Below are 10,182 nucleotides of genomic sequence, written 5' to 3'. Positions count from 1 at the left end.
ATTCTCAGAAAATGCTCAACTTTGCTCATTTAAAGTAAGGTGGATACCATGTTTTCATCACATGAAGAAAAAAAACAAAACCAACGAAACAGCTGAGGAGAGTGTGGGGAACCTGATGGAGAGTGTGGCTTTCTGGAGGCACCTTGGCACCTCCCACCAAATTCTGAAACACGCCCCTCCAGCACAGCAAGGCCAGCCGGGCAGGGGAGCTGGACACACAGGGTACTGGGAGACCATGCAGCCCTGAGGATGCCCACGCCCTGACCTCTGTGAACAACCAACAAGCACAGATGCCTGCTTTCTTGACCTTTCACCCCTGTGTCACTTCAGTGTCTATTCACACAGGGCCTTGAGGAAAATACTAACTTCTCAGAAAGCTCTTACATACACTTAAATACTTCAATCACAGCTAAGAAACACGAGTGGACTCCTAAGCTGATAATTCCTGGTAAAATGTTCCCATCTTCGTGGATGGACCTAGACTGTCATACAGAGTGAAGTCAATCAAAAAAGAGAAAAACATATTGCATATTAACGCCTATACGCGGAACCTAGAAAAATGGTACAGATGAATCGGTTTGCAAGGCAAAAGCAGAGACACAGATGTAGGGAACAAACATGTGGACACCAGGCGGGAAAAGGGGGGGTGGGGGTGGGTGGTAGTGGGGGGATGAATTGGGAGATTGGGGTTGACATACACACGCAAATGTGTAAAAATAGATGACTGATTTTTAAAAAGTACTTAAAAATATGCAAAAAAAGCTACTTAAAAAAATGTGCACGTCTTTTGTCCTTTAGTTTGGATGATCAAGCATGGTGCTAACAGAAGTATGACGCAAGCCCCCACCTACTTTTATTTCCAGCAGCCACAATTAACAAACAAAAACAGGTAAAATTCACTTTAATGTTTTATTTAATCCATCACATCCAAAATACTATTTCAACCTGTAAATAGTTTTAAGTGAGATATTTTCTTTTTTTTTGGTATTGTCTTAAAACCCAACATCTTAGAGTCTGAATTTGGACATTAATCTTTCATAAGACCTGATCTGTATTTACACTTCAAAAAATTCACAACCAGATTCCCACACGCAACACGGGTGCCTAACGAGCGAGTGAGGCAACAGCTCCTTGGCCGCGCTGGCTTCACGCGCTCCCTAGAGGCCTGCGACCTCCGCACCGGACCCGGACCCCAGATGACACGCTCTCCACGTGGTCCCCAGACCCAGAGCATCAGGAACTCTGTGGCGGGGGGCTGCACTGCTCTCACACGCCCCAGAGGGATTCTGGCACAGCTGGGGAACCACGGGCCCAGGTCTACCACCACGAACGAGACGGGGGACGGGAAGAGCTGCAGCACCCACCTGTGACCAGGGCTGAATGCCCCTGCCCCCTCCGTTACACCCTGAGGCTGGGGAACCAGAAGAGAGAGAGTAACTGCAGGGGTCTGTCGACCCACAAGCAATGGGAGGGCCGGGGCGCACGCTGGACACCCCGTGGGTTACGACTGAGACCCAACTGGAGGGTATTTCTCTCCACCCGGTTTCCTGACGCCCGAGGTCCCCCAAGGCCCTCGGTGTCACCCCAACGCTTGCAGGCGGAGGGTCCAGGCTGTTCTCTCCGTCGAACGGGAGCCACGGGCTGGGGGCCAGCTCTGCACAAGGATCCCTAACAGGGTAGGTGCAGCCCCACCCCCGTGCCTGGGCTCAGACGGCCGATCGCCACAGAAGCCATGTGGGGGAGGGGGGCACAGTGTGATCCACGGTCGGTGGTTTAAGTGGCAGAAGCCCTTGACTGGCCAGCCCAGGGCAGGGCTGCTCGCTGTGGAAAGCATGGAAGTGCAAGAGCAAAAAGTATCCACAACGTGCAAATAACGCACAGAAAGAGGCCAGTTTCAACAGACACAGTTACGTCATCGCTTCACTTTCCACCTGAAAGAGAAGAAAACTGCTCACATTTCTAGATTTGCCGCGATTAACTACCAGCAGGTGAGCATACAAAAGGCATTTGCCAAACACAGCGCTTCAGAAACCAGCTATAAAGTGTTTCTCCCGTCACCGCTGTGCTGGAGGCACCCACACGTGCACCCGGGGTGGAGAAAGCCCAAGGTCGGGCGCAGGGCTCCAGAGGGCCAACCGTGAGCTGCATTGCGCCCGCCCAGCACTCACTGGCGGGACAGACAACCGCCCCGCCCGGCACCGCGCCCCCTGGACCCGTACCTGAAGCTCCGCGCCAGCCAGGCACCCGGCCCCTTGCGTGAAGCCCCCGACGGCCCAGGATCCGAGGCCCTCGCCGCCGAGCACCTGCGCAGAAGGGTCGGGTCAGCACTCAGCACCTCGCCTCTGCCGAGAGCCGCGCACACAGGGACGAGGCCGCTCCCTGGCCTGGCTCGGGCAGACACCACGAGACAGTCGGGCGGAAGTGACAGGCGACTCCAGCTCCCGTTTCTCCCCCGGGGAGGTGGAGGCAGACGTTCCCACAGACCCGAGGCGGAAGTGGGACCGGACCCTCCAGCATGAGGGCCTGTGCCCTGCAGCCTGTGCCTGGGAGAACCTGCTCCCTTCCGAGGGGTGTCCTGAGCACCCCAGGCTCCTGGCTCCACCCCAGAAGGTGGGGGGGGGGGTGGAGTGGACACCCAGGACCTACTTGGAGGGAGGATCGCTGAAAGTGCATTAGGAAGGGTGAGTTCACAGTGGGCCAGGTGGGACCCTGACCGCACAGACCAGGGGCATTGTTTAGAAAAAAAAATTATACACACACACAGAAATTTGTTTGTTTGGCCCAGGCCCCCTGCACTGGCAGCGCGGAGCCTTACTGGACCACCAGGGAGGTCCCGCAAAGGGGACGTGTGGACAGCGCCGTGCACAGGGAGCACGCCACCGCAAGGTGAAAGACCCAGGCAGGGCGTCCACAGCCGAAGGACTCCGCAGACGCAGGAAGCGCCTGTGGGGAGGGGGAGGCTGGGGCAGACCCTCCCCATCGCCCCGTGCCGGGGCAGGACTTCTGGCTCCAGAACCACAGTCCCAGCAAATGACCAGAAGCGGCTTCAGTTTGGAATCCACGTTTAATTTGGATCACATCCCCCAAACTCCCACAGCGCGTGTTCCACACCAACAGCTGAGCGTGCGACACAGGCAGAGCCGGGCCTCTCCTCACCCAGCCGAGCTGACGGGGCGGCCTCCGCGGGCGCAGCCGTGATCCAGAGGGTGTCTGTGCTGAATGCAGAAACTGCCGCGACACTCGCCACAGGCCACCCGCAGCATCTCTCTCCGCCTGCAGCCCTCCTTCGAGCAGCGGTACGTGAAGACCTGGGGAAGCACAAGTCACTTCACTGCTCCCCCCGCCTCACTGGGCGACCACCCAACAAACCCCCAACGTGACCGTCAGCGTGTGAACGAGAAACCGCCCTGAGCTCAACAGCACGGAGGCCCAGGGATTCACTGGGACGTCTTTCCGTCAGGTAAACAGAGAAATACCAGGAGACAGAGAAGTGTTAACAAGTGATAAACACAAACGTGGCTTTTTAAGTTGGGGTCTCACGTGAGATGCCTAGAGGTGCTCCCAGGAAAAGAAACAACATGGTGGGGGGAGATGGATGTGGACACGGGAAGGAAGGAGGCCAGACACGTGGTGTCACGGAACGGGACGGTAGAGGCTGTGCCCCATCAGGGACGGGGGCCTCTGCTGTCACATAAACCCCCAGGCACTCACGATTCTGTGCGGGTGACACCACCAGGGAGGAAGGGAGGGCTGGCGGCCTGGGTGCAGCCCTCTGGCCAAGGTGGGCAAGCGGCCCGAGCACAGAACAGCGCAGCTGCCAGTGGGGCCCGAGAACAAGGACAGGCGGCGTCAGGTGGGGAGTCGGGGTGGAGCCACGAGGGAGGAGGACCTGGTCACTGTGGGGAAAGGGGGCACACGTTGGGAGGAGGGGCAGGTGGAGTCGGGGCACGGCCACGTGTGAAGGCGGAAGGCTGGGGGCACCGCAGACGTGAGCGGCAGGAACGGGCTGGGAGGAAGCGGTGGCTCCCCCCAGAGCGTCTGGGACCGATGTCACCCTCCCGTCCCAGGTTACTCGTCACAACCACATCTGCTCTGTATTTAGTGTAACATGGAAACCGTGACCCAAGCCAGTCAGAAGCAGGCGCCCTGGAGATCAGCTCTGAAGGCCACGACCGCAGGGGGCCGCGCACCCGCACCCGGACAAACCACGTGAATAGCGCCGGGGGCCCCGGGGAGCGGGCGGCGCGGGGCCTCCAGCCCGAGGGCAGGACCAGCTGCCGCGGGCCATCCACCGGGGGTCACGGCCAACCCGAGTCTCCGCAGACTCTGGTGGAGGATGGAGAACGACCACAGGTGGCGACTCTGACTCCGCCTAAAGTTCTATAAACGTGATTGCAAAGAGGTGTTCTGAAGAGGAATGAACCCAAAACGGCAGAAAATAAAAAAAAAAAACAACAACCAGCCACAACATTTAAAAAGCTTTTTTTCACCTGAACCGCGAGGCATGTGGGATCTTAGGTCCCTGAACAGGGAGCACGCTCGTGCCTCCGAAGTGGAAGCTCCGAGTCTTAACCGCTGGACCACAGGGGAGTCCTGAACAGCCACAAGATTTTAGAGAAAGCACATGGACGAGCAGTGAAGGACGCGGCAGACACGGGGGTGCTGATGTGTGAGCCGGCAGGCAGGGTGGAGACGCGGCACACTCAAGACATGAAATCCCTAAAGGCTCAGAAATGGGCAGCAGCAGAGGCGGCTCGGGGGACACAGGACCCAGCAGGAGGCCGCGCGTCTGGGAGGCCGCGCCCCCCGCCCTGCCCCGGGGAGGAGCCTCCCTGTCCCCCACGCATGTGCCGCTCAGCGGCGGATCCGGCGTGTGAGGACTGACCATGACCCAGGAAAGACCACCTGCATGTGGGTCCCACAGAGAAAAGGGGACCTGGGGGTGGGGAAAGGCAGGCAGCCAGCCAGGAGGCCCAGCCACACGGAGTGGGAGTCCAGAGGAGACGGGGGCTCAGGGGTCCCCTGTCTGAGTCAGCCAGGGTGAAGCTGCCACGGCGACAGGAGGACAGCCGGCCCCTCACGGGAACTCCCTGAGCAACCGCAGAAGCAGGAAAACACCCGGAACAGCCAAAGCGAGGTGCTGTGGGGTCCCGGCCTCACCCTCCGCTACGGGGCGGACAAGCCCAAACCAGCCCTCGGAGAAGGTGGGGGCCCCGACAGCCGACGGCCGCGCCTGCCGCCTCGCCCGACTCCAAAGGGACACACAGCTTTAGAACAAGCACCAGCGCTCCCAAAGCAGGCACGCTGATGTCTGCATCTCACATCCTTTGACAGTTCCCAAAGGGAGCTTAGGAAAGAAGCGCGAATTAACAGAACGACTCTAGAAAACCATGTTAACTTTCCACCTTGGGAGAAAAAATCTGAAATTTCTGTAATGAAAGCAAATCCTAAAGTAGATCCTAATGTTTAGGAAATATACTTCTATAACTGTAAGCACCGCGGCTGTTCACTACCCAGGAAAACACTGGTCCATCGCAATATTTCCATCTTGTACAAAAACTATTAAAGCTAATCAGCCTGGCTGGATAACTGGCCTTCTTTCCTCTGAGAAGAAAGCAGCCCCACAGGGCGGGCGCAGACGCTGTCCTCACCTTCTCGTCCTTCTTCCCAGGGGGACGTTTACAGTCTCCATCCATGTGCTCACCCACCACCACATCTGGGATCTCTCCCTTCTTTATCGGCACCGGGCAGTTACAAAGCGGGCACACCGGGACCTGAACATCCTGAAGGTAAAGGATAAAAGGTGACATTCCAGATCCACACAATCAAAACCCCCCCACACACGACACGTGGCAGTTCAGCACATCTGAAAGCAACGTACAAACGCTGACACCCAACCCCGAGAGGAGAGCGCAGTCGGCACAGGGGACGGACAGCAAGGCACCCCTGGAGCTCGAGGACAACGTCGCCTTAAGTGGAAACCAGGGGAACCGAAGCACAATGGACTATTGACCACCCACAGAAATGAACCCAAGACAGCGGTCAACTGTGGCCCCGGAAGGAAGCTGGTGAACCAGTCCGAAGGACGGCCTCAGGGCGGCACGGCTGTCTGTCCAGCACCAGGTAGCGAGCAGCGACGCTCCCCCGAACACCTCCAGCGTGAGGCTGCCAGGGGAAAACACCGGCCGTGAAACGCCTCAGCTCCTGCGCCTGTCCACGGCCTTCCCGACACTCCCGTGGTGGCCACGCAGGGAGACTCGTTCATCAGTCAAGGGCACACACACCAGGCTGAGCTCTGAGGCTCAGAACCAGCAGCCAAGGCCAGACTGGGTGGTCTGGAGAGAAAGCGCAGGGCCCCGGGCACCTGAACGCCCAGCACAGTTAAGACCCCTCTGGGCCAGGGCAGGAGCTGAGCTCCAGGAGAACACTGAGGTCACAAGTGACACGTGGCTGAAGGACAGGTAACCACAGTCACAGGTGCCGGCGGCCTGGAAGCAGAGCTGGGGAGCCACCCGGGGGCTCCTGCAGCTGGCAAGTCAGCCACATTAAGAAATAACTCATCATCCAGTCACCTCTAGGCAGACTCTCCCTGCCCAGGGACACTGGAAGGTCAAGTCACCACACCCGGCCACTTGGCCTGGTCACTGCTGCCGGGTAAACACGAGTCACCCTCCCCGCCCCCATGAATCAGAGCAGGGCCAGACGCTAGCCAACACTGTTCAAAGCGGGGAATGCCACCCCCCACCTCTCTAACTGCCACCTCAGGGAAGCAGCAGGGTGCTGACAAAGAGCTCACGAAAATGCTCCCTGAAGCGCCTGAAACAGAGTGAGCTCAGGCTGAGACCAAGGTCTTAAACCTCTGGACTCAGGCAAGTCTGTTTCCTCACAGCCATCTTCCAGTCTCCGCCAGGAACTGCCTGGACCGCCCAGGTCAGACCCCAAGGCTACAGAGCTGCCCAGGTAAGTGAGCGCTTACAGTTCCTCCCAAATGAGACCCCCTGCCAAGCCTCGCACTGCATTTCTTGTGCCCCACAAAGACAGAGCTGTTTTCCTTGGTGTAGTTTCTGTTTTTGATTTTTTTAAATAAATTTATTTGTTTTTACTCATTTGTTTATTGGCTGAGTTGGGTCTTCGCTGCTGCACATGGGCTTTCTGTAGTTGTGGTGAGCGGGGGGCTACTCTTCATTGTGGTGCATGGACTTCTCATTGCAGTGGCTTCTCCTGTTGTGGAGCATGGGAGTTGCGGCACACAGGCTCAACAGTTGTGGCGCACGGGCTCAGTTGCTGCGCACTATGTGGGATCTTCCTGGAGCAGGGCTCGAACCCATGTCCCCTGCATTGGCAGGCGGATTCTCACCCACTGGGCCACCTAGAAAGTCCTCCTTGGTGTGTTGAACAAAAAGAACTAGGTGTCTGAACACGTAAAGTAAGTGTTGAAGGTCTGGATGCAACAACTGGATTCCACGAGTCCCTGAAAATAATCTGTTGCTTCAGAGCTGTGCCGTCCAGAGCGTCCTGCGATGACGGAAAACTGCCACATCTGCTCTGTCTACACATGGTTACTGAAAACCTGAACCGTGGCTGGTGTGGCTGAGAAACAGGACTTTTACCATTACTTAATTCTGATTAAGTTTTAGCTACGTGGGGCTACTGTCTACTACCTCTAGAGGGGAGAGTGAGTTTTTACAACGAAGCACGACCATTACCTTCTTGAACGCAAAGGGACACTTATGCGCAGCGTAAGCAAAATGACCGCTACAGAAATCTTCGTCACAGGCGTCACATTTTAATGGGAGAAAATCTAAAAAAAACAAACACACAGAAAGACAGTCAAGCGTTTTAAAGCCTAGAACAAAAGAACCATACGTCATGGTAAACAGATATTTACCATCGCTCAGTTCAGGTTACACCTACCAAACACCACCTCAAGGTATTACAGGAGAAAAAAACTGGGGGCCATGAATTTCGCAACGCCAGCAACAATGAAGAACCGGAACAGCAATCTCTTCCAAAGAGATCCCAACTTGTGAGGTACCATGAGCATTTCAGTAGCGACTGACATGCACTCGGTGCTGGCAGCCAGCCTCCTACCTCCCTGTACAGAACCCAAACCTCAGGCCAGTACCCATTACCGAAAAGCCAGAAGAGCCAAGGCCCAGAGAACAACAGCTAATGAAGACAATGGCCAGTTCTCCCCACGAATTAGTTGACAAACACCCATTTTCTGTTAACGTTCTTAAAACAGCTTACCCAGTTGCTTGCAAGTTTTTTCTGAGCAATGTTTCCCCAAGTCAGGGAACTCCATTGTGAGAAAGTGTCCAAAACACAGATGGCAGAGTGAAACGTCACCTGCAAGAATTAGAAACGGTGAGGAGGAAAGCAACGACGGCCCAGATTCCAGTCACCAGGATTCTATCGCAGACGATGGCAGCAAACAAACAACGCACAGAGCATCACCTGCCCAAGTGCTGCGGCCCTGCAGCGGCCTAAGCGTCGCAAATCCTTGCCTTTTAACAAAGACAAAACGGGACTTTTAGCATTCAGCACCAGCTCCTTCAGAATCAACCCCATCAGGAGACCTTGTTTTTCAGTTCTTTCAGTCCCTAGTTTACGAAGCTCAACCCGAATTCAGGTTTTCATTGGTCCGAACCTTGACTCATACCGACAGGGACGTCCCATCTCAACCACGCGGCTGCCAGGGAAAGCGACAGCCTCCGTGGACTTTAAACCGCAGTTTCACCTCCGGAACAAAACCCCGTTCCCAGGTGCTAAATCACATTACTTGACGACACCACCCCGGAGAGAGTCGCCCCGGGCCCCTGCTGCTCCCTTTAACCCCCTCACGCGTTGACCTTGACTCAGGATGCCTTCCTTAATGACAGGCAGCCTGGCGCTCACCCGGGGGGAGGGCAGGGCGTGAACCCACCGGTGGACAACAGGGACCCAAGCGGTAAAGCCACCGGCGCTTGAGAGGAAGCGGGGGTCCCCGGCAGGCCGCGCAGAGCCCCTCCGGGATCCCGGCAGCCCCCGCACCTCTCGGGACCCTGGCCCCCCCAGAACCCCCGCGCCCGGGCCCTCTCCCGCCCGCTCAGGCCCCCCGGCCGAGCCCCGTCCTCACAGCCTCCCCTCGCGCCGCCCGCCCCGCCGTGCCTCTCCGCCGGCTCCTCCCGCAGGACGCCCCGCGGCGGCTCCGTTCCCGGCTCCCGGCTCCACGGAGCGCAGGGCCCAGGCCGGGGCCGCCCGCCGCCGGGGCGCCCACACCCGGGGGAGGTCGGAAACCTCCCCACCGAGGACCCACGGGAATCCCAGGCCCGTGCCGACGCGGTCGCGCCCCCGGCCCGCCCGCCCCGTACCTGCCCCCGCCGGAGGCCCGGGCGGCCGCGGAGCGCAGCGGAAGGGGACAGAGGCCGAGGGCTCTGTCTCCCCGTCCGCGGTCAGCGCGGGGCACCAGCCCAGAGAGGCCAGGGGAACAGGACTGCGGCGACGGCGGAGGCCGGCCCGAGTCCGCGGGAGAGCCCAGCATCGCACCGCCCGCGCCTCCCGGCCATTTATCCGCAGCCGCCGCCTCAGGGCGCCACTGCCGTCCGGGAGTTCCCGGCGCGCCCCGATGACGTCACCGCGGGGCCGACCAATCCCGCCCGCGCGGCCCCATCGGCCCGCCCACTCCTCGCAGCTTCTCGAACAGTCGCGCGGCTTCTCGGGGCTGCGGAGTCACGGTGAGGCGGCTCTGCGCAGGCGCACTCGGCTGGCGAGGGCGCGGGCGCGGGGCGCTGAGTCAGGGCGGGGCGGGGCGCTGAGCGGGGCGGGGCGGGGCGCTGAGCGGGGGCGGGGCGCTGAGTCAGGGCGGGGCGAGGCGCGGGGCGGGGCGAGGCGCTAGGCGAGGCGGGGCGGGGCGGGGCGAGGCGGGGCGGGGCGGGGCGGGGCGGGGCGGGGCGCTGAGCGGGGGCGGGGAGCTGAGTTAGGGCGGGGCGAGGCGCGGGGCGGGGCGAGGCGCTAGGCGAGGCGAGGCGGGGCGGGGCGGGGCGAGGCGGGGCGGGGCGGGGCCGGACCGGCGGGCGAGTGTGCCCTGCGCTGGGCGCCGCCGAGGCCCGGGCTGCGGGCCTCACGTAGCCGGCGCTAGGCTCCGCTGGCAGCGCGTCCGCGCGGCCCCCGCTCCGCACTGTTCCGCGCGGTGCCTGCGAA

The 10,182-nt window shown here is 59.5% G+C and overlaps 1 protein-coding gene across 3 annotated transcripts; it reads right to left on the bottom strand.

The window, feature by feature from the left end:
• Positions 1-905: 905 nt before the first annotated feature.
• ZFAND2A (zinc finger AN1-type containing 2A) lies at positions 906-9,622 on the bottom strand. 3 transcript variants are annotated; one of them, XM_057695305.1, is made up of 8 exons: positions 9,354-9,618; positions 8,458-8,507; positions 8,251-8,349; positions 7,707-7,801; positions 5,652-5,783; positions 3,157-3,308; positions 2,220-2,303; positions 906-1,931 (listed from the first exon to the last, which is right to left on the bottom strand). In XM_057695305.1, the coding sequence occupies exons 1-8, from the start codon at positions 9,521-9,523 to the stop codon at positions 1,913-1,915; spliced, it is 801 nt and encodes a 266-aa protein (XP_057551288.1). In that variant the 5' UTR covers positions 9,524-9,618; the 3' UTR covers positions 906-1,912. The 3 variants fall into 3 exon arrangements, with proteins under 3 accessions (XP_057551288.1, XP_057551289.1, XP_057551290.1); XM_057695306.1 differs by lacking the exon at positions 5,652-5,783 and having other exon boundaries at positions 9,354-9,622; XM_057695307.1 differs by lacking the exon at positions 8,458-8,507 and having other exon boundaries at positions 9,354-9,486.
• Between the last annotated feature and the right edge of the window lie 560 nt (positions 9,623-10,182).

The sequence above is a fragment of the Hippopotamus amphibius genome, chromosome 9 (genome assembly GCF_030028045.1).
Source record: "Hippopotamus amphibius kiboko isolate mHipAmp2 chromosome 9, mHipAmp2.hap2, whole genome shotgun sequence".
NCBI classification, from domain to species: domain Eukaryota; kingdom Metazoa; phylum Chordata; class Mammalia; order Artiodactyla; family Hippopotamidae; genus Hippopotamus; species Hippopotamus amphibius.
Note: the sequence above shows the minus strand (reverse complement) of the source record. Positions and strands in the feature narration are given on the sequence as shown.

Coding starts and splice junctions, on each gene's coding strand:
- ZFAND2A (XM_057695305.1), bottom strand. CDS start 9,523: ATGCTGGGCTCTCCCGCGGACTCGGGCCGGCCTCCGCCGTCGCCGCAG. Junction 5,784..7,706: donor GTCCCTTTGCGTTCAAGAAG/GTAATGGTCGTG, acceptor CTTTACCTTCAG/GATGTTCAGGTCCCGGTGTG. Junction 3,309..5,651: donor CTGGGAAGAAGGACGAGAAG/GTGAGGACAGCG, acceptor GTGCTTCCCCAG/GTCTTCACGTACCGCTGCTC.